This window comes from Pseudorca crassidens, chromosome 4, assembly GCF_039906515.1.
Source record: "Pseudorca crassidens isolate mPseCra1 chromosome 4, mPseCra1.hap1, whole genome shotgun sequence".
Taxonomy (NCBI): domain Eukaryota; kingdom Metazoa; phylum Chordata; class Mammalia; order Artiodactyla; family Delphinidae; genus Pseudorca; species Pseudorca crassidens.
This window is the reverse complement of record NC_090299.1, coordinates 20670585-20695139: the sequence shown is the minus strand read 5'-3', so window position 1 is coordinate 20695139 and position 24555 is coordinate 20670585. Positions and strand designations below refer to the sequence as shown.

The window sequence follows — 24555 nt, the reverse complement described above, 5'->3', positions numbered from 1 at the left end:
GGGAAACACAACAAGGTTTAAAATGCGGTCTTTATCCTCAACAAGATTCCAACAGGTCGGCAAAGCAAAGACAGGGCAGATGGAGTAGACGGAGTTGAGGTGTACTTGTCCATCAACCTGAGCTTTTGTGGCTATACAACTTGAAATATGGTATTCAGCACATACCAAATATCCCTGTCGATTTAGGGGGCATAACACAGGGGTAAAGAGAATGATGTGAGTGAGAACTCAATACAATCACAGACTACATTTAAGAGGCAGATCCAATCAGTCCACAGAGAATTGATTTAATTCAACTTGCCTACTTCCAAAAATAACAAGCATGCTTTCTGATGTATGTGATGGTGGCAAGTGTAATCCATCTTGAATAAAAACCATAAAGTTTATTCAGAGGTCTCTAGAAGAAAGGAATTACATAAATGCAGAGCCTTAGAAAAAGGTATCTAATTCTAAAGGAATAACATACTTATCCCATTACACAATTTTGAAAATAATAAGAACACAGCAGAAAGGTGCTATCACACATGCAACTAATTCACCCATTTCAATAGCCAACAGAGCAGTCATTTCAGCCAAGTTCATGTCAACGGGTGAAACAAACCCAGCAAGGAGTGGGCAGAAGTCAGAGGAAATCATATCATCAATAGAAATTACATCTCTGAATCAACACACTGCACAGATGGCAAGGAGCTAGTAGCATAAACCTGCCCCTTTCAAACCTCAAAGGTGCTGGAAAAAACAGCCTGTCTATTTGCACAGGTGAGAATTCCACAGTTGTCCTGGCAGAGATCTTGCTATATCTGAATGTGCTCAAGTCATAAAATGTTTTGACAAAAAGTAGGTCAGCCCAAAATGTTAAAAAAGGAAGAAATTCATAAAATTAGCATCTCCACTCTTTACCCTTTTCATCTGATATAGTTTTGTTCAGTGAGTAAATCTGAGCTCAATCTTCTTTTACAAATGGGTGAGGTTTTTGGGGGGAAAACTTTTTGTCATCTCTGGTGCTACTACATAGACTCCAGCAGGCTGATGTATACTTCATAGCTTCTGCAAAATACCATTCCTACCCCTAAAAATAATAACCTACAGTCATCAACAGTAGTGAGTAACAAATCAGATTCTGCTTTTTTTTGGTAGTAGTGGTGAACTTTGTAACTAATAGTAGCTTCTGATTGTTTTAGGTTCATATGTTCCTTGTGAAGAGACTTCTCAATAATTGATCTCAAGAACCGTGACTAGTATGACCAACTGTCCCCATTTACCCCTGATTAGCCTGGTTTTAGCCCTAAAAGTCCCACATTCCAGGAAACCCCTCACTGTGGGGCAAAGAGCAAGATAATGCCAAGTTGGTTTCTCTATTAACCAGCACCACCTGCATTTAGGAATAACAGCCCATTGTAATGTCCCACTTAGATACCATCTAGGCAACTATATGCATCGTCCCTGTACATTCGCTCAGCCATCACTTGAGAGAGCAACAGACTAAATAGGAAAGAGACTGCTAACACAAGCCCTGCCTAACTCCCCCTCATCCTCTCTCCTGTTCTCTCATCCCATGTATAAAGAGCCACAGTCTACACTCTCATTGGCAGGATGAACTCAGCTACCAGGAAGAGTACTGATGACCCCCACCAAGAAGAGTGGCTTCCATCCCAGCGGGCGTACATTAAGGGTACCGGAGGCACAAGGACGAAGAAAAGCAGTACTTCAGGGTGAAGTGCCAAGTTTTTGCTCTGGCCAAACAAAATGCTCTTCCCTCAAGAAGGTGGTTTTTGTTTTATTGTTTTGTTAAAGGAAGAACATTTTGACAGAGATGAACTGTTACTCAGAAATTGTCCAAATCATTCTCTCCGAATATATTAGGTAAAAGAAAAGACTTAATTGAGGCCATTTCCTTGTTTTTACTAAATTCCAAGACACAAGGAACCTGATGGAATCACAGATCTCAATTCTGAGCCATTCTTTTGCATATTGATCTTGTTTTACCGATTTAATTCTTTACATTTACCTCTTGATTTAGAGATACCACTCCCTTCAGAATATACTGACATGTAAGAACAGAATTGCCAGTCCAATTTCTTAGAAATCTGTTCTCTCTCTTTTAGTGCGGTGGCAATGGTTTTTCTACAGTAGCCAGATATTGTCTAAGTCAAATCAACATAAATAACACACTTGGCAGAAGAGTCAGTTAACATAATTCTTAGTTTGCACAGAAAGGACCTAGGCCACAATGAGGTCCACATGCTCAGGGAGAGTTCAGTGAGTGCATGTGTTTCTTTCCTATCAAATAAAGTACACAACCAAAGGCCTCTTTTCAGAAAGGGATGAAAACATACACTGGTCATCCCAAGACACAAAAATGAGGTTGGGGATGGGTAGTAGAGTAGATCCCTGGGGCTTTAAGCCCCGTATTGCATAAGAAGGAACAGACATCTCAGCTCTTAAAACGACAGATGTTGGAGAACTCACTTATGTCCTGCCAATGGGGAAATATAAACAGAATTTAATATTTAAAAAATTCAGAATTCAGGCATTCAGTCATATATCACTTGGTGATAAACTGTCCCGCATGTTGAAGACTGTAGCATAGATGGAATGTCATTTTTTTGGCAATGACTTGGTACACTGCTTGCATGTCTAAAAACACATGTTAATTTTAGTTCCTTCACTTCTGTTGCCTCTACAAAGCCAAATATACACATATAAGATCCAAAGCAGTCAGGCACATCCATTCTAGCAAAATGTTCATTTTAACTTATCCTGGCACAGTGAACCAAATGTGTTCCTTCACTGCATACAAGGAGTAGCTGCAACAGCAAACTACATGCATAAGAAAGGTATATGTATATGTGTATAGATACATGATATGTATACATATAGACATGATATATATGGTAATAACAAAAGTTTGAGTTAAGTGGAATTCAAATTAATACACTGTAATGCTTACTGAGACTAGTCCTGGGAAAACCTCTAGAATTTCCCCCACTGATGTGCTGAGTTTTGGGGCTGGGATCCAGCCTGCCTCTGGTATGAATACTCTGGGATATTTGAGACCTGGGTCAAGTCCAGTACCATAGGCTTTAGGGCTCAGCGTCCAGGCACTCAGAGAGCCTCAAGGGTAGTGCTAAAGCTTAAGAAGGTTCTCAAATGTCTTCACTTTTTGCTGAGGCAGAAAGTACTTTATACTCTGAAAGTACCACTGAGGAACCTCAGACCATCGGTTTTCCATCATTCTAAGGATCCGTCCTCGGACGAGTGGTTTATGTCACTCACAACTTGCCCTAGCTCAGCCACTGACCCTGGAGTCAAAGGTTTCAGATCTGATTACCAGTCCCCAAAGCCTCTTGCCCATTCCTCCTGCTTCATGATTTCCAGAACACCAAATCTCCAATCAGTAATCTACACTACGTATCTGTTACAATCCAGCATCAGGGCCACAGGCAATCAGCACCACCATCGTCACTATGAATCAGAGCTCTACAAAAGAAAACTTAGGAACACAATCCATTTGTCTGATCTCTCTTTACAATCTTATACTATAAACATTAACAGATAAACAACATTTAGTGACAAAATTGTACTTCAGAAACTTCTCTCAATTCTGGTTCCTGTTATTTCTATTTACAATCTTGAGCATATAATTATAGAGGAACCTCAATTGAAAAAATATGATATATTTTTAGGTATCTTATAGATTTCTAGAATTATAAATACCCTATATTTATTTTTATGCATTTATAAAATTATAAAAATTATGTATAATTTATATTTTTATGGATAAGTTATATATTATACAATTATGTAATTATATATTTATATCACATGTAATGTTAAATATAAATATATATATTCTTTCTGATTCTGTTTCCATACAATAAAGATTTCAGAGAACACTGAGTTACATTTAATAATGTGCAAATATTCAGAAAAATGAAACAGACCAATTGGCTTTTTTCTTTGAGTTAATGCCTGCTTTCATTTTGCAAGGACATGATATCATAGAACTTGGTAGAGTCACTTCTTTTGTACAAATTCCTCTTTCACTTTCTCACCAAGCAAGATCCACCACCACATACATACTCTGCTCAGTGTTGCATTACAGGCATGGCATTAACCTTTTAATATTTGTACTTAAATACTTCCTAGAAGAACTGAGGTCACAAGAAAGGGAAGCACCCACATTAGACAGATTTCCCATAACAAGGAGATCAACTAAATAGAAGACAGACACAAGAAATAAGATTTGACTGGAAAGTAGCCAAATCTGTGACAAAAAATAATTTACAATTGAGAACAGAACTAAAAGTGAGATGGGAATTGAAGGGAAAGAAGGGAATTTTACATGTTTAAATTAATGTTAAAATGTTCAATAAACAAATGTTAAAGTAGCACATCCAACGAGTCCTCAAAAGCAGTGGAGCAAAAGCCCACCTAGAAGCTATGCATCTAGGACCCCACAAGGAGGTGATTTTCTCTCTCATGAACCATGATTTACACAGAGCATAAGGACTCAGTCTTGGGAAAGTGAAAAAGGAGATAGCCAGAGCCTCAATGTTTCTCAGGATAAGCAGGTTTTCACTTGAACATAAATATGGTCTGGGTTAGTCAAATTGTAAATGATGTGTTCTTAGAACCACTAACTGCCTCTTTTAGAGGGAAAAACATCAAAGAACAAAGCTTCTTTTAGGGAGAAAAAGGGAACATCCACATGATAATTTAAACTGAATCAAAAACAATAGACTTCTATCCTAAATACTGAAATCAAAGCATTTAAAAAATATTCATAACCTCCTGGAGATGAAAGCAGCACGACTGAGCAGCCTGACGGGTCCTCCAAAGCCACAGTTCACATGTCCTGACCGCTGATCTTGTTATCAACTTGCTATGTGACCTTGTGAGTCGTTCTTGGCTGAGATGTATCTTCCTGGAAAAATATTATACCTAAAATAGCCATCTTCAAAGATCTGAAAGGTTCTGACATTGAAAATGCTGTTTTAATTTCCAATGATGCAGAGAAACTGCAACATGAGGGATTTACATAAGACGTGAGGAGTAGATCTCCCTACACTGAAATTGCACTTATTTAAATGGATTACGAGGCACGTGAAATATCTCTCCCTGGTGGCTTTCAAAATATTAACAATACTTTCTTGAACATAGTTTAAAATGCAAGTGAAGGGAAAACGCCTATAGAGGTCATACTGGTACTGTTGAATAATTTTCTATGAGGGGTGCCTTTGTGACAGTCATCGTGGAGCATTCTCCAGCAAGACACTATAGCATGAATCCTGGGGACCTTGCAAGGGGGGCTGGGAGGGGAGGAGTCCAGTCGACTTAGGAGCAGCCATGAGTTTTTTCTGAACTGGAGAAGTCAACACCACTATTCTTAGAATTTTTGTAAAAGACTGGTTCATGGAATATGGAACATAATCCTTTAGAACATCTTGGTAGCTATATACATAGTAATAAAGAATAAGGTCTTTAGCAATAAAGAGGTCTGAGTTCCAATCTTCATGCTGCCCACTATTAGTCGTATGACTCTGGACGAGCTACCTAATCTCTCAAGCCTCACTTCCCACATTTGTAACATGAGATACTATACCTGTTTCATAGGATTTTGCTTATCATAATGCTTAGGAATTCCATGAGGGTATTTTATATATTATATCAACCTGCTTTCTTCTATGTATTATCAAAATATGCTTAGGAATAATGTAATTCAAAATTGAAAAAGGCACACAAACCATGACAATATAAATGAGGTGATTTTATAAAGAAAGGAAATTATGTACGAGCCTCAATATGGCATTGTTCTTGAACTCCATTAATGGGACCTTCATATAAACAGACAGTCCTTTATTTCAAGATTCTTATGATGCTTTAGTAATTAAAACTCCCTGAATAGAGTGCAAGATGAATATAAAATTCTCTTTCACAGGGAAAACAGTATAGAAATATATTACTTTTCTAAAACTAATGGCCTCATTTCTTTTAAAAATTAATTGTATACTGTCTATCCTAAAAACAAAGAAAAATTTTCTTTACACATTTCTGACAGTATGTACTTTCCTTTAACTCCTGAAGTATGTTATTGAAGTCTAAAGATAATATAGTGGTGGCAAAGCAGCCATCAGCCTAAATGCTAAATATTTATAGAGTTTTATTTTAGCTAAATCTGCAAACTGCTCTACATACACCCCTTGTTGATATACCGAGTTCATGAAGGAGTTCAGCAGACATCCCTGAAACAACTGCATTATTATTACAGAGATGACATTCTCTGACAGCACTCTGCCCCAGCCCAGCCCTCCCAGGCACAGTTCAGGAGGATCCAGGAGCCCTTAGCCAACGTGTCGAGTTTCCACGGTGGGAGCCAGGGGAGAGGAAGAGACAGTTGGACTAAAACGCCACTGACTTAAAGCCCCATGACTTACACTTATGATTAGCTGACACGTAATGATCAGTTCAACAAGTATCTAATGAGTTCCTACTATTTAGAAAGTTTCCCTTTTTACAGAAAAGATATATAAACACCAATAAGGATAAGTAGAAAATTAAAAGACATACAGTTACATTGCTGAATTACTGAATGAATAAATGAACGGAGCGCTAAGGAAAAAAGAAGAAAAGGAAAACTATGACATGAAAGTGAAAAAAACTGATTTAATATAGTATAATTAATGTATCAGTAAAGTACGTCCATGGCAGGGGTGGCAGGGAAGGCTGTGGAGAAACTGATGCCTGATCAGGAGTTTTAAGGAGAGCTAAGATCTCCACAGGAAGGGGGGAGAGGCCAGAGGACAGGATTATTTTATTTGTACCCTCAAGAAATATTGAAGCAGATGCAGAAAAACATGGTGAGCTGAGGGAGAAGGACATGCCCTCAATACTGTGTGTCTGTGTACTCAAGGAAAGTGGGGCTGGACAAAGGGCAGGGGGCGCCATGGCCAGGAGGGCACAGGACACCTCAGGCCAGTCTGGGTGCCAGTCTATAGGCAATGAGGAGCCACTGTCGGTTTGTTTTCTTTAGTAACTGAGAAACATCGAAGTTGACCTTCGTAAGTATTACTGTGGCAGCCAATCATGGGATGAATTAGACCAAGATTTCCTAAATAGTGTTTTGTAGAACACAACCCTCCGTGAGATGTAACACACACACACACACACACACACACACACACTCACTGACTCTGCTCAAATTATATTGGTAAATGCTAGGTTAAACAAGCAATACATGAAATATCTTTATTGCTGGACTTTCCAACCTGTAGTATGCTTATAGGTCATGGAACTCCAAGGGGAAGATAGGACATGTGATTTCTCCCTGAAATGCTAAATCTCTTCCTCTCCTGGAGCTCTGGTGTCACCTCTTTTCCCCTGGTTCTCCTTCAGCCTCTCTGGCTGCTCCTTCTTGGTTTCCTTTCGGAGAATCTTCTATTGCTCTGCCTTTTTTTTTTCATTCCATGGAGTCTTCGTGAGTGAGCTTTCTAGTCCTGCAGACTAAACTCTCATCGATGTTTCTCCTAACACCTTTCCTTGCCTGTACCCTTCTTCCCTGGTGAAGCAGGTATTCCTCCTCTGTGTGTTTATAACACCCTTGGAATACTTCTCTTACAGGGCTTCTTATGCTCTAGCTGATCATCTTTTCCCCCAGAATACCTAAGAGCTAACCCTTTTTCTTAACCCTTCCTTGAATATACAGCACATAACTTAAAAGGGCAACTGAGACTAAACGTATGCTCTTCTAAATCTTAAGAGTTACAATATGAAACATACCACATCTGTCAAAAATTTCTTATTTAATTAGAAGTTCTCTATGCAACAACTGTTTGAAGTCATTGTTAAGAAAAGTTAAATAGAAACTGTCACAGAGTGCTCTAAGATAAATTCTTTTGTTTTCAAGTTTTAAGACATTATGTGAGATAATCAAGAAAGGCCATATGTCATCATAAGTCTTTGCAACTTAAAACACAGGGATCTGATTTTATTCCTACTGTTCAGGATAACAGCATTATAAATCAGTTAACCAAATATTCCATAAATAATCCCTTCAGGGCTTCCCTGGTGGCTCAGTGGTTAAGAACCCGCCTGCCAATGCAGGGGACACGGGTTCGAGCCCTGATCTAGGAAGATCCCACATGCCATGGAGCAACTAAGCCCGTGCGCCACAACTACTGAGCCTGTGCTCTAGAGCCCGCGAGCCACAACTACTGAGCCCACGTGCCAGAACTACTGAAGCCCACGTGCCTAGAGCCTGTGCTCTGCCACTGCAAGAGAAGCCACTGCAATGAGAAGCCCGCGCACTGCAACGAAGAGCAGCCCCCGCCCGTGCGCAGCAACAAAGACCCAACACAGCTAAAGATAAAAACAAATAAATAAATTTATAAAAAAAAAATAATCCCTTCAAATGAAATTCTGCCTGAATTTTACATTACCCATAAGCTCAAATGATAATGAACTCAAAGCCTCACCAATACCTCAGTTAAAATATCATGTTGATCCTAGCTGTGTTAATAGTCCCTCAGGGTTGGTTATGTGACAGATGGGGGAAAAAAGGCACTCATGTGATATATGTATTTGTGTTACTTTACCCTACTGGAGCAGAAAAGAGTGGATCACTTAAAATGCTGAAAACAGCTCTCCTGTCAGGTTTGGAGGGGGGGGGATGGGTGGTAGAGTCATTTGATTTTAGGCAGATGTTTTACTCCTTACTCTAAAGCAGTGGGAAAAAAGGAAGACCAAACGCAGACTCGAAAAAGGTCACTGGAAAAGGCTTTTACTGTTTCTCCAGGGATGGCTTGCCTGGAAGCACCCCCCTGTCCCTGCCCAAAACTCCCTGGGCAAAGTAGTCAAAAGGGATCAGCAGGCTAAGCAGAGTCCCAGGAACCATGACCATGGAACAGAGACCTCGAACATTTAAGACCAAGGGCACCTGACAGTCAGAGCAGGGCTGGTACTGGCCGGTAATCAGCTATAAACAAAGTACTTAGAAGGGCCTGAAAAAGCCAAAACTCTGAGGCCTTGACCTTTCAGGACTTCTCAACAGCCCTGAGGGTAAATTCTAAATACTTTCATCGAGCATCCAGAGAACCTTCATCATCTGTCCTCTGCTCACGCTGGAAGCCTCTTTTTTTATGACACCCTCTCTATATACCACGATCCATCCCATGAAAGGACCTGAAACTCCTAGGCACCTTGTACTAGACAGTCAACCACGTTATCCCAGGGACCTAGTACAGTCCTGGCACATAGTAGGCTTAATAAAGAGTTGCAGAATAAATGAATTATCCTGTATCCTCGGCTCTAAAAGGGACAATCTTTAGATCAACTGGCACAGCCTCAAAGCCTTGGCACAGTGATATACTATAGAGAGCGGTAAAGTGATTTCTCATTAATAGTAAAGTACTACAGTTTACAAGTGATCTACTTCCTTTTCTACAAATGAGATGAATTTTAATGTCATCCCCTAATCATGTGATCATTCGTGTCCATACCAGATGCTGTCTTCAGTGAGCAAATAAGCAGCAGGGGCTCAGGCTGGAGCCTGAAGCACTGTACGTAGCCCACACTATGGCCTGAGGTGCACAGCCCACCTGAGCTTCCTCTGCTTCCTCAGGTGTGTCAGGGCAGATAAAAAGGGTGGGAATGGCTCCATCACAGGACCACAGACCTCCAGCTTCCCTCTTCGGCAGACAGACCTCTCAGAATAAAGTCTTTAAAGCCAGATGACAAGGACAGTCCAAGAAGGCAGGCAGGGCAAAGTGGGCCCAGTATACACACAAACAAGGTACGTCAAGCACAGAGCAAAAGGTATACAGGGGTCCATTCCTGCCTAGACAGAGAGAACTGGCTTTTACTCACTGTAATGTGAGCAAACGTGGAGATGCACATGTAACAGAAGAAAACCAACACAATGAAGGAGGACTGCCGTGAGGCAGGAAAGCGCCACACCAAAGATGCCAGGATCTAAGGACCAGGCTTAGCGCCTGCTTACACACTTGGGACCCAGTATTTCCCTCTCCACCACTTTGCACACTTAATTTTATTAATTCCTTAAAATAAGGTTTTTAGCGTTCATCTTTCCTGATGGACACAGACAGGGCCTGTGACACAGCGGTTTCTGGCACACGATGGGCACATCACAAATATCTGCTGAAGACACTCTTGTCTTCTCGGACCTTCTGAGTATGAGAAGGCATTGCAGATTAAGTAAGAATTACTCTTACTACGATAAACAGACTTCAAGCTCCACTGAGGGTAGGGACAACGTCTAATCTGTTTATTGCTATAGTCTCAGTTTACAGCATGCTGTAGTCACTTAGTAAACATTTGTCGAGCAAATGAATGAATGGATTCATATATAATATTTACCTATATATTTTCTGAGTTAATTTGGTAAATTTAACATAGTTTACTATTGATATAATTTAACTGCATTCATTCAAAAAATTCGATAACCCACTAGGTGTCAGGCATACACAGATGCTGAGGAAAAAGAGGTGTAAGATTCCTGTCCACATGAAAGTGAAGGTCTAGAAAGGAGAAGCATATAAACAAGTTATAACAGTCAATTTGTTAAACTCAAAAACAGAGGTTTGTGTATTTTAAACAGCTGCAATCAGAAAGTAGCCAAATCAAATAGAAAGTCCTAAACAGGAAATGACGCAAGTAACAGTCTACTCAAGATCATGACCTCTGAACAGAGACCACCCCTAATCGAGTTTGCCAGACCCCAGCCCCAAAGGCAAGAATTACACACCAAAGGCCCCGAAACACGGATCATTCCTGCTTGTAATACGGATAGATAACCTAGTTTTAGACTCTTTGGTTGTCCATTTACCTTTCTAAAAAGTATGGAAGAGAAAATGTTATAATGGCAATGGGTCTCATCACTTCAGCCATCCCACTGCCACACCACTTATAAGGCCTATTAACTGAAAAGAAACCTCCTAATTTAGCTCACTTATACATATTTCAGGGTTACATAAGCAAACTTGCCACCAGACTTTGGATCTATGAATTAAATAGCACAGAAGTATCATGAGAGCCTTACAGTTCATGTTTCTAGGTCTCTCAAATCCTTTTTCAGAACAGTGTATGCCCTTCTGGACAACTGTATCATCTTTTAAACTGAATTTTAAGAATTATATTTTTCCAATTACAAAACATGGCTCCCATTGCTAAAGGATGATATTGTGATACAACAGCTAACCTCTGCAAGTGCTCATTTTAACACTTTGTCCAGAAATGTCAATGACCTTAAAATATAGAAGCATACTTCACAATTAAAATTGTACTTATTCAGCATTATGTAATAGTTAGCCCTCGCCCAGTTATCTACTGCTGTATAATAAGCCACCTCAAAACTTAAGTGACCCGAAACAAGCTATTATTTCTTATGGTTTTATGGACTGACGGGGGGGTATTTTTTTTGTGGGAGTGACTGGGTTTGTGGATTGACTGTTACACAGGCAAAGTTCTCTCTTAGAATCTTTCTTGAAGTTGCGGTCAGTTGGGTGCAGCTGAAGTCACCTAGGTTTCCAAAATGGCTTACTCACATGGCTGGCAGTTCCTGTCGGCTGTTTGCGGAGCGCCCTTCTGTGGCGTCTCCACGTGACCTCGGGTCCTCACAGCATGGTGGTTGGTTCCAAGAGACGTAGGCAAAAACTGCCAGGTTTCTTTCCACCTAGTCTCAGAAGTCCTAGAATATCACCTCTGCTGCATTCTATTAGTCAAGCAAGTCATTGTGGCCAACCCAGATTCAAAGGGAGGGAAGTTAGGCTCTACCTGTCGACGTAAAGAGCAGCACATACATATGAGGAGGGAAGAAACTGAGGATAACCGTCTCAGAGGCTAACTTACCACACCATTATTCCAACTAATGCACATTATGCTTTAGATGGATAGTCCCAGCTTTTTTTTTTTTCCTTCTAAAAATCAAGTTAGGCACAAAAATCCTCAATGAACATGTAAGCACTATTTAAAAAAACTGCAGAAAAATCACACTTGATGCCTGGGTCCAGCTCAATTCCACACATCAGTGGAATTCTACTCTTATAACCCTAAATACAGTGAAACAAGATTTCATTCCACACAAGACTTTTGTCTATTTTCCTATAGGATAATGTACCCACCCAATAAATGTGTCAAGCGTATGAGATCCAACTTATTTTAAGTTTTCACCTCTTACTCTCAAAACCTAGCGAAATTCAGGGAACCACTCCTCAGATCCTAGAATGCCTGGACCCGAAGTCCTATTTTTAGGACCATCATTTGGCATGCCGAAACAGTATTCCTAACCAAGAAGCTGAAAACGTTCTTTGCTGGTGATTTTAAGAGAGCTGACTAGCTCAAGAGCAGAGCTGCACAGAGAGTAAGACGGGGAGGCACTCTGCCAAGGGAGTTGATGGCCATCAGGAAGAATTTCCACAGAGAAAAAGGGGAAAGAAAGGGCGAAAAGGACGATGTCAGTCCCTGGAAAGAAAGTTATTTTTCAAATGGTCTGATTTTCCCTTTTACAGAGAAAAGGGAGTTTACTGCGATAGAATAAGCATGTTCCATTTCATGCAGGTATGTCTTCTGAGCCAAAGAAAATACAATGGTATCTTAAAGCCATTTATCTTAAACGATTCATTTGCAGGCCATACAAAATCCCCCAAGCAATATGTGGGTTCTAAAACAATAAAAGATTTATTAATTCCAAAACAAAATTAAAGATGTTTTCAAATAATGGCAATGCGCCAGATCCTCTTGTCCCTACATCACAAAAGCTGATGAAGTTTAGAAAAACAAAAATGTAAAAAATTCAGTTTTCTCTAAAATTGTAATAAACTTAAAAATTATTGAATTTTTAAAAATCTCTTCCTCTTACCTAGATATAAAAACAGAAATAGCTGAGCATGTTCTTCACATACTTAGCCTGCACAAGTGTGAACCGGCAACACCTTCCTCTCCTCCACTTGCTCTCTCTAAATCGACTACCTACTCTTCCTGTCTGTGGGAACTCCCCATCCCCCAAAGCGCCCCTTCTAGGATCTCAGGTTCACCCCCTCCCTACTTTTCACCACCTACGTGTACTACACGCCCAGACTTTGTCAAGTCTTTCAAAGCTTTCAAAGCTGTCTCTCATACAAGTTCCCTACTTTCAAATCCCAAGGCTGCCTGGTGTGGGTGCTCTGTCTCGTTCAGCCGCTTCCGGCATGCCTGCGTCGGGGCCCCCGCCTCCAGTCCTGCCTCAATTCACTCTCAAGGATGACTTCAGAGCAACCTTTCCAAAAGAGAGCCGACGATGTGACCCACCCCTCAAAGTAAGACACACCACTCAAAACAAGATATGTTTCCAGGATTCAGACCAACTCCTGGGTCCTAGCCTGTCTCAGCGGCAGTCAGACTTCAATGTGCATCCTCGGACTTGGTCCCAGGGGACAGGCCACCCTAACTGGGTCTGTACGTACTGCTCTCACTTTGTCCATGTGGTTACATGTGCCCAGCATACCCTCCTCCACCGTCCTCAGAGCTCAGCTCGAACGCCACCCTCTCTCTCCAGCATTTCTGCAATCAACTCGCCTACCCGCTACCTGATTCAGCAGACTTGCTTCTGCATCTGTCACCTACGTTTTTTAGGCATGCCTCATAATGTGTTCACGAGGATTCCAAGCTGGCTCTCTTCCTTAAAAGACCTCGTTCTGTTCTTAACCAAGGCTACCTTGAGAATTCTATCCCATGCTCCTGGAGCTAGGGAGCTCCTTCTTGCCTCTTCTTCCCCTTGACACCCGCTGCTCAATCCCCCTCCTCCAACATCTTCAGCCATAAGAAATTAACGCTCTTCTTTTTCCTTCAACATCAAGCTTACCTTGCTCCCACATGATTCACCAGCTGGATGCTGTGGTCTGAATTTTTGCATACTTTACGAGTTGCTACAACGCTGTACCACCCCGAAGCCTCCAGATAAATCCAGAACTGCCTGGTGCCAAGACACCCACTCCAGTCTGGCCTTGGAGACCCAGGGTCTCACCACAAGGCGTCTAAAGGAAGTGCAATGTGCACACATTTGTAAACCCGGCAAACATCGGAACTGCCTAAGGATCAGGGACAGGAAGCTTCGCGAAGGAAAATTAACAAAATATGAAGTGACATAAGAGACTGGCCATTACTTTTGACCACTGGCAATTAATTCCATTTTAATATGTTTAATAACTAATCTGGTTGTTCCTACAAACAAGGCTGGAGCCTCAGCTGTGATCCTAGAACCCTGAAACCTGTGTAAGCCAATTGGGTGTTTTAACTGGTGTTCCAAAGGCAAGGTTTCTGGAATAACTTTCTGATTGGTCCAGGTGTTTTCCATGTTGAACATCAAAAGTGATTAAACGAGACATGAAGCCTTCTGTGGTAAAAGGTTACCAAAAACAATTTCTTTGAACTTAATGGTTACAAAACGGATACTTATGAGCACTTATGTTAACTCACTGACAGCCAGTGTTTTGGCTCAATGTGTCTTAACAATATAAACCTGAGGTCCATGATTTTCAGGTGATCTATAGTTCCTAAGTATAATGTACTAAAATGGACTTGAGATATTACACATAAAGAGTTAAGAAATGACATTCATACCTCAGATATAGTTTAGGGTGGTCAAGAAGACCTTTTAGACAAAAGACAACAGAGATGGGGTGGGGGGCGGTGGTCCTGGAACTATGTCTGGAGCATCTCCAAGCCTAAAAGTCCCAGGAAAATTAATATGATCACTGAGGCTGTTTTATAAGTCTTGGTTGAAGCCACAGTGTCCAAACTAAGACAACTGTCCAACCCCAGCCTAAAGAGGCCCTACTCCTTCCCCAAAGCTGTTTCCTTTATCACCCAAGCGAGAAGGTGGTTGAGGAGAGAACCTACAGAGAGAGAGAAGGAACTGCTCACAAGGCCAACACCCTCACTGGAGCTCACCAAGCCCACCCCCTATCCCACTCAGGTCTAGTGCTGAGTTACAAGCACCAGCTGACAGGCAAAGGCAAAGACCACTTCTGTGGCAAAGACATGCAGGGTCTGCTAAAACCTGATGATGGAGCAGAACTACTGTGGAATCCCCTGGCCCTCCAGGTCTCCCACTGAGATCATGGAAATGGCAGACCACCGGGGGAGGAGATGAAAGCCTACGGTAACTATAGCAACAACATAACCCAAAGCCAGCGTAACTACTTACCGGATTAGCTCAACCTCTCGTATTAAGGGCCTGGCAGAAGAAGAGGTGTGCCCACTTCCAGGCATAAACAGTATTTACCTCAGTCTATACTATTCTTTCACGTGCAATAATAGGCACTCAATCAAAATTCTGTGTGACACACAAAAAGCAAACCCTCCCCCAACCTGTTACCAAGAGACAGAATAGAGGACACAACAAGACTGGAAGATGGCCCAGATGGTGGAACCACCTGAGAATTTAAATAACTGTAATTAATACTGTCGAAGAATCCAGTGATAAGGTGAACAACGTGCATGAACAAATGGACAACTGCAGCACAGACATGGAAGCTATTTTTAAAAAGCCAAATGGAAATATTAGAAATGAAAAACATGATGATATCAAAGATGAAATCCTTCAGTGTGCAGACTGAGCACAGTAGAGGAAAGAATCAGTGAAACTGAAAACACTCCAAGAGAAATTAGAAACACAAAGATACAAAGAGACAAACAGAACAGAACTACCAAGAGCTATGAGACAATATCAAACATTCCAACGTATGTAACTGGCACCTTATTAGAAAAAGAGAAATAGAAAGGGACCAAAGAAATATTTGGGGGAAAAAGCTGAGAAGTTTCCCAAATTTAGTAATAATAAACCAGAAATATAAACAGGATGAATGAAGAAGAACATATCTAGTACATCATAGTCTAAGTGCTGGAAACCAAAAATAAAGAGAATATATTGTAGGAAATGAATAAATTACCTGCCCTCGCCTTGAGTCCTGGCCTCTCCGTGAAAGACTAACGATTGTTTAGCCTTTGAGCAAAATTTAGATTTTAGCAAAATCATCTCCCACACTTGGGGCCCTTGCTGGACCCAATAAATAATTCCCAAAGTGAAGGACTTTGTGTTCCTTCCCTAAGGCGTCTGTGCGGTTTCACAGAATGCAAATCGGGGGGGCTGGCGTGGCGTGCAATTTTGTGTTGTCTCACCAAAACTTCTCAAAGACTCAACCTGCTGAATGATACAGTTGTTGTTGTAATGGAATTAAAAGCTTTTGATATAAGGACAAAAAAAAATGTCTGGAGCTAGAGCTATCTAAATACTAAATGTAAGGTGAATAAAAGATTGAAACTGAAAAGTGTTACAATCCAAACGTAATGTTATCTTTCGAATTGAGTCTTACAAACCCAACTAATATTGGAAAAATATAAGCTTTCAGAGACTTCCTCTACAATGCTTTTTAAAAAGTCTCTTTTGGTTCTGATGTTAACTTGATTGCATTAGCTAATAACCTTAACTAGCTTTTGAAAAGTTGCTGATATGCTAAGAACATCTGTAATGCTTAGGAAATAGGATTTCAAAATGATGCAGTCTGTATAAATAATGAGTGAAAAAGAAAAATTTAAAAAGGGTTTGAAGCAAAACCCCAAAGGCCTCTTTGTCCCTCTTTACCCTCTTCCTTTGCTAGTACTCTCTACTAATTGTATGGGATTCTGTCTAAAATCGTGGGGCTTCTAGTCGAGGCCTTCTCTGGTGTTCCCTTAGTCACAGGCTGGGATTTGTTTTTTTTTTTGTGAAGTCAGTGCCTGAGAGCTGCTAAAAAGATACCACCAGCACCTGGACACCCTGAGGCATTCCGGGATCCTGGACTCAAGGCCCAAATATTCAAAGGAACATGAGACTTTTAAATAAGTTTTAAATGAACTTCTGGGTTCATTACTGCAGTTTGCTTAGTTTGAAAATATACAGGAAAGTATATCAGAGTCAGTGGAATGAGAAAATATTTAATTGAATTAATTGAATAAAAGGCATTGCCGTGTGTGCACAGTAGGTGAGTGGGTGGTCTCTGAAGCCAGACTACCTGGGTTCCAATCTCGACTCTGCTCCTCACTTGCTTGTGCCTCAGTTTCTCATTTTTAAAGAAGAAATCATAATAATACCTACCTCGTAGAGGCTTAAGTGAATCGTTAAATGCATTAATGAATTGTTGTGAGGCTTACATGAATTAATAAATGTGAACTTCTAGAATACAGTACCTGGCATGTGATTAGTGGCCTTTGTATTTAACTATTAGTATTATTCTTATTAATAAACTTTATGTTAAAACAAAGTAAAAGCCAAAATAGGTGAATTGGAAATATCATATCACCCTTTCTTGAGAAAACACAAAAGGTAATTTTTTTCTCTGCAGTAATTTGAACAGCCTCTTCTGAGGTATAATTATAGAGTACCAGATTTTGGTTAACCTCATGAGGTTTGATAAGAGAAACCAGGGCTGCTTTGCCTGTTGGTTGATATCTTCAAAACACATTACTGGCACTACTGTGACAACTGCACACACATAAAACAACCTCCTAAACTCAACTAGCTTAAACCTCTTTAATAGGGCTCGCTGTGAAATAAATATTTTGAGTATGTACATTTAAGTCATGTTGTGAACAGTAACATTTGTCTAATCCTTTATGGTCTATGAAGGAATTTTATATTTAGCCATTACTCCAGTTCCTAATATCCATATACTATAAATATGACATTTTATGTCATATGAGAAGCTCAATGTGGACTTGCTCTAATGAGCACAGAAGCCTCCTCTCTCCTCTACCACAAAGAGGAGTATTTTCTTAACAGGACCTCAGAGGTTATCTTTTACGGCCTACAGAACTGAAGTGGAAAGCTAGCATATTATTACACTGGAAAGGTATTATTATTATGTGTTTTCTCTCAAGTTTCATTTTACAGCTCAGGTAAAAAGCGAAATCCAGGAGAAGCCTAAATTAGAATTGCTCTTAAGGGGATTAGGCATGTCTCTTAAAATTTGAAAAAAATATGGCATTTACATACAGGCCATAAGGACTTTTAAAAGACCAAGCGAACAGAGCTGTGTGAAAGGTAATGCGGTGCAAAGAGGGGACAGAGCAAAATCAAGAAGAGCTGTTTAAAAACAACATCAAATTTTCAACATCAAATTTGCAAGTGGAAAGTTCATGTAAAGTATCTAATTGTGTCCTAAACTGAACAGTGAGCTAAGAAATGTAGCTGCATGGAAGGTGAGCCGCTCATTTATTTTTATAGCATGTGAGGCAGATGCTTGAGTCTGAAAAAGCCATAAGTAACAGAATGACAAGAGTCCAGTGAGAGGTGCTGACAGCAGAGGCACAAAGGGCATCCTCGGAAAAAAAGAATGAAAGACAGCACCGGGCACGCCCTGTAGAGCAAGAAGCGGTCCTTCCTTGTTTGCCACCTCCCGTGATAATTCAAATTATTTTCAATGTCTTTCTTGCAAATATACCTGCTCATATGCATTAATTAATGGTCACATGCTGACAGGCGCACCTCTGTTCAAGAAGTGCTGGCATCTGCGTTACTGGCAAACACTCTGCAGACAGCACCCTTATATTTTTCAGTATTAAAATGCTACAGTCTATTTACTGGGCAGTGTGTCCTTTATAACTCCTGTTACTCCTAAAAACTGGTTCACAATTCAAAGAATGGGGATGCTTTGGGAGTTTCAATTTCTGTTTCTTTCATTGTTGTGTCTAAAAAGATTATTCCCAAATGTTCATCATAAATATAAACGTATGATTTTGGATATACCACCTTTCTTTTCTCAGGTAAAGTTAAACCTTTTTAAAATAAGTATGGATTTTATAATACATATTAAGGAGAGAGAATATAATCTTACCCTGGTGTGAGTACGAATGTGCATCTTCAGCCCGTCATTTTTACTGAATCCTTTTTCACAGTAAGGGCATTGATAGGGACGCTCACCTACGAGATAAAGGAAAGCTTCCCGTCAGGAAAATCGAAAGCAGCAAAGCAGGCACATACCGTCGCTCCTCCCGCACCAGATCCTGCCCACCACAACCTCTCCTGCACTGCCAAGAAAAGGCTCAGGCACAGCAGGGCCAACACCTGGGGCAGTTCAGGGTGGCGGACGAGGCTTTCCCTCCTGCGGAGAGGCTGCGAGCCCAGAGCAATTCCAGCACTCAGAAACAAGCAACATTCAGGCTCGCTGCATTTTCCTTTTAATATTTGAGCCCAAATTAAATCTAATTTTAAGAACCTGTTAAAAAGATTTCCTATCAGTCAATTTGTTCTGTCGCTATACTGCACGTTACAGGGATCACTGTTTCACTGATACTTTGTTTTTTAAAAAAGATTTCAGAGGCTAAACGCTCTTTGGTGGGGCTAATGGCAGACTCCCAGAGGGCTCATGCCAAGGAGTACGTCCCAGAACTTCTGCTGCCAGTGTCCTTGTCCCTGCAGTGAGCCACAGCCATCCCCTGCCTCTGCAGGAGGCCTACCAACACTAGCAGATCACCACGGAGCCCCGAGAAGAGTTCCACGTGGCTGACAGGGTCTTGGTGCTCCAGCCAGGTGTCAGGCCTGAGCCTCTGAGGTGGAAGAGCCGAGTTCAGGACACTGGTCCACCAGAGACCTCCCAGATCCACGTAATATAAAACGGCGAAAGCTCTCCCAGAGATCTCCATCTCAATGCTAACAGCCAGCTCCACTCAACGACCAGCAAGCTACAGTGCTGGACACCCTATGCCAAACAACTAGCAAGACAAGAACACAACACCACCCATTAGCAGAGAGGCTGCCTAAACTCATAATAAGGTCCCAGACACCCCAAAACACATCGCCGGACGTGGTTCTGCCCACCAGAAAGACAAGATACAGCCTCATCCTCCAGAACACAGGCACTAGTCACCTCCACCAGGAAGCCTACACAACCTATTAAACCAACCTTAGCCACTGGGGACAGACACCAAAAACAATGGGAACTACGAACCTGCAGCCTGTGAAAAGGAGACCCCAAACACAGTAAGTTAAGCAAAATTAGAAGACAGAGAAACACACAGCAGATGAAGGAGCAAGGTAAAAACCCACCAGACCAAACAAATGAAGAGGAAATAGGCAGTCTACCTGAAAAAGAATTCAGAGTAATGATACTAAAGATGATCCGAAATCTTGGAAATAGAATGGAGAAAATACAAGAAACGTTTAACGAGGACCTAGAAGAACTAAAGAGCTAACAAACAAAGATGAACAACACAATAAATGAAATTAAAAACTCTCTTGAAGGAATCAATAGCAGAATGACTGAAGCAGAAGAATGGATAATTGACCTGGAAGATAAAATAGTGAAAATAACTATCGCGGAGCAGAATAAAGAAAAAAGAATGAAAATAACTGAGGACAGTCTGAGACCTCTGGGACAATATTAAATGCACCAACATTTGAATTATAGGGGTCCCAGAAGAAGAGGAAAAAAAAAAGGAACTGACAAAATATTTGAAGAGATTATAGTTGAAAACTTCGCCATTATGGGAAATGAAATAGTCAATCAAGTCTAGGAAGCGTAGAGAGTCCCATACAGGATAAATCCAAAGAGAAACACGCCAAGACATACACTAATCAAACGATCAAAAATTAAATACAAAGAAAAAATATTACAAGCAGCAAGGGAAAAGAAACAAATAATATACAAGGGAATCCCCATTAGGTTAGAGCTGATCTTTGAGGAAAAACTCTGCAAGTCAGGAGGAAGTGGTAGGACATATTTAAAGTGATGAAAGGAGAAAACCTACAACTAACATTACTCTACCCAACAAGGATCTCATTCAGATCCGACGGAGAAATTAAAACCATTACAGACAAGCAAAAGCAATGAGAATTCAGCACCACCAAACCAGCTTTACACCAAATGCTAAAGGAACTACTCTAAGTGGGAAACACAAGAGAAGGAAAAGACCTACAATAACAAACCCAAAACAATTAAGAAAATGGGAATAGGAACATACATATCGATAACTAACTTAAATGTAAATGGATTAAATGTTCCAACCAAAAGACACAGACTAGCTGAATGGATACAAAAACAAGACCTGTATATATGCTGTCTATAGGAGACCCACTTCAACCTAGGGACACATACAGACAGAAAGTGAGGGGATGAAAAAAGATACTCTATGCAAATGGAAATCAAAAGAAAGCTGGAGTAGCAATTCTCATATTAGACAAAACAGACTTTAAAATAAAGACTATTACAAGAGACAAAGAAGGACACTACATAATGATCAACAGATAAATCCAAGAAGAAGATAGAACAATTGTAAATATTTATGAACCCCACATAGGAGCACCTCAATACATAAGGCAAATGTTAACAGCCAAAAAAGGGGAAATCGACAGTAACACAATCATAGTAGGGGACTTTAACACCCCACTTTCACCAATGGACAGATCATTCAAAATGAAAATAAATAAGGAAACACAAGATTTAAATGATACATTAAACAAGATGGACTTAATTGATAGTTATAGGATATTCCATTCAAAAACAACAGAATACACTTGCTTCTCAAGTGCTCATGGAACATTCTCCAGGATACATCATATCCTGGGCCACAAATCAAGACTAGGTAAATTTAATAATATTGAAATCATATCAAGTATCTTTTCTGACCACAATGCTATGAGACTAGAGATCAATTACAGGAAAAAATCTGTAAAAAATACAAACACATGGAGGCTAAACAATACACTACTAAATAACCAAGAGATCACTGAAGAAATCAAAGATGAAATCAAAAAAATACCTAGAAAAAACTGACAATGAAAACATGACAACCCAAAATCTATGGGATGCTGTGAAAGAAGTTCTAAGAGGGCAGTTTATAGCAATACAGTCCTACCTCAAGAAACAAGAAACATCTCAAATAAACAACCTAACCTTACAGCTAAAGCAGTTAGAGAAAGAAGAATAAGAAAAAACCCCAAAGTTAGCAGAAGGAAAGAAATCATAAAGATCAGATCAGAATTAAATGAAAAATAAATGAAGGAAACGATAGCAAAGATCAATAAAACTAAAAGCTGGGTCTTTGAGAAGATAAACAAAATTGATAAACCATTAGCCAGACTCATCAAGAAAAAGGGAGAAGACTCAAATCAATAGAATTAGAAATGAAAAAGGAGAAGTAACAACTGACACTGCAGAAATATAAAGGATCATGAGAGATTACTACAAGCAACTATATGCCAATAAAATGGACAACTTGGAAGAAATGGACACATCCTTAGAAAAGCACAACCTTCCAAGACTGAACCAGGAAGAAATAGAAAATATAAACAGACCAATCACAAGCACTGAAATTGAAATCTTCCAACAAACAAAAGCACAGGACCAGATGGCTTCACAAGCAAATTCTATCAAACATTTAGAGAAGAGCTAACACCTATCCTTCTCAAACTCTTCCAAATATAGCAGAGGGAAGAACACTCCCAAACTCATTCTACGAGGCCACCATCACCCTGATACCAAAACCACACAAGGATGTCACAAAGAAAGAAAACTACAGGCCAATATCACTGATGAACATAGATGCAAAAGTCCTCAACAAAATACTAGCAAGCAGAATCCAACAGCACATTAAAAGGATCATACACCATGATCAAGTGGGGTTTTTCCCAGGAATACAAGGATTCTTCAATATATGCAAATGAACCAACGTGATACGCCATATTAACAAACTGAAGGAGAAAAACCATATGATAATCTCAATAGATGCAGAAAAACATTTCGACAAAATTCAACACCCATTTATGATAAAAACTCTCCAGAGAGCAGACATAGAGGGAACCTATCTCAACATAATAAAGGCCATATATGACAAGCCCACAGCCAACATCATTCTCAATCGTGAAAAACTGAAACCATTTCCTCTAATTTCAGGAAGAAGACAAGGTTGCCCACTCTCACCACTATTATTCAACATAGTTTTAGAATTTTTAGCCACAGCAGTCAGAGAAGAACAAGAAATAAACAGAATCCAAATTGGAAAAGAAAAAGTAAAACTGTCACTGTTTTCAGATGACATGATACTATACATAGAGAATCTTAAAGATGATACCAGAAAACTATTAGAGCTACTGAATAAATTTGGACACAAAATTAATGTACAGAAATCTCTTGCATTCCTATACACTAATGATGAAAAATATGAATGAGAAATTAGGGAAACACTCCCATTTACCACTGCAACAGAAAGAATAAAATACCTAGGAATAAACCTACCTAAGGAGACAAAAGACCTGTATCCAGAAAACTCTAAGACACTGATGAAAGAAATTAAAGATGATACAAACAGATGGAGAGATATCATGTTCTTGGATTGGAAGAATCAACACTGTGAAAAAGACCAGACTTCCCAAAGCAATCTACAGATTCAGTGCAATGCCTCAAACTACCAATGGCATTTTTCACAGAACTAGAACAAAAAATTTCACACTTTGTATGGAAACACAAAAGACCCTGAAGAGCCAAAGCAATCTTGAGAACAAAAAAACGGAGCTGGAGGAATCAGGCTCCCTGACTTCAGACTATACTACAAAGCTACAGTAATCAAGACAGTATGGTACTGGCACAAAAACAGAAATGCAGATCAATGGAACAGGATAGAAAGCTCAGAGGTAAACCCACACACATATGGTTACCTTATCTTTGGTAAAGGAGGTAAGATTATACAATGGAGAAAAGACAGCCTCTTCAGTAAGTGGTGCTGGGAGAACTGGACAGTTACATGTAAAATAATGAAATGAGAACACTCCCTAACACCATACACAAAAATAAACTCAAAATGGATTAAAGACCTAAATGTAAGGCCAGACACTGTAAAACTCTTAGAGGAAAACATAGGCAGAACGCTCTATGACAAAAATCACAGCAAGATCCTTTTTGACCCACCTCTTAGAGGAATGGAAATAAAAACAAATATAAACAAATGGGACCCAATGAAACTTAAAAGCTTTTGCACAGCAAAAGAAACCATGAACAAGACGCAAAGACAACCCTCAGAATGTGAGAAAATATTTGCGAACAAAGCAACTGACAAAGGATTATCCTCCAAAATTTACAAGCAGCTCATGCAGCTCTATGTTAAAAAAACAAATAACCCAATCCAAAAATGGGCAGAGGACCTAAATAGACATTTCTCCAAAGAAGATATACAGATTGCCAACAAATATATGTAAGGATGCTCAACATCACTAATCATTAGAGAAATGCAAATCAAAACTACAATGAGGTATCACTTCACACCGGTCAGAATGGCCATCATCAAAAAATCTAGAAACAATAAATGCTGGAGAGGGTGTGGAGAAAAGGGAACCCTCTTGCACTGTTGGTGGGAGTGTAAATTGATACAGCCACTATGGAGGACAGTATGGAGGTTCCTTAATATCTAAAAACAGAACTACGATATGACCCAGCAATCCCACTACTGGGCATATACCCTGAGAAAACCATAATTCAAAAAGAGTCATGTACCACATTTTTCATTGTAGCACTAATTACAATAGCCAGGATA

General features: G+C 40.0%; 1 protein-coding gene across 3 annotated transcripts in view; it reads right to left on the bottom strand.

Annotated features, from left to right (window-relative positions):
• Nucleotides 1-24555, bottom strand: part of PRDM5 (PR/SET domain 5) — a 207742-nt gene that overhangs the window by 28746 nt on the left and 154441 nt on the right. For all 3 annotated transcript variants that reach the window (XM_067735178.1, XM_067735179.1, XM_067735180.1), the window contains one exon: nt 18867-18952. In XM_067735178.1, coding sequence (XP_067591279.1) covers nt 18867-18952 — 86 coding nt within the window. The remainder of the gene's footprint in view (nt 1-18866; nt 18953-24555) is intronic.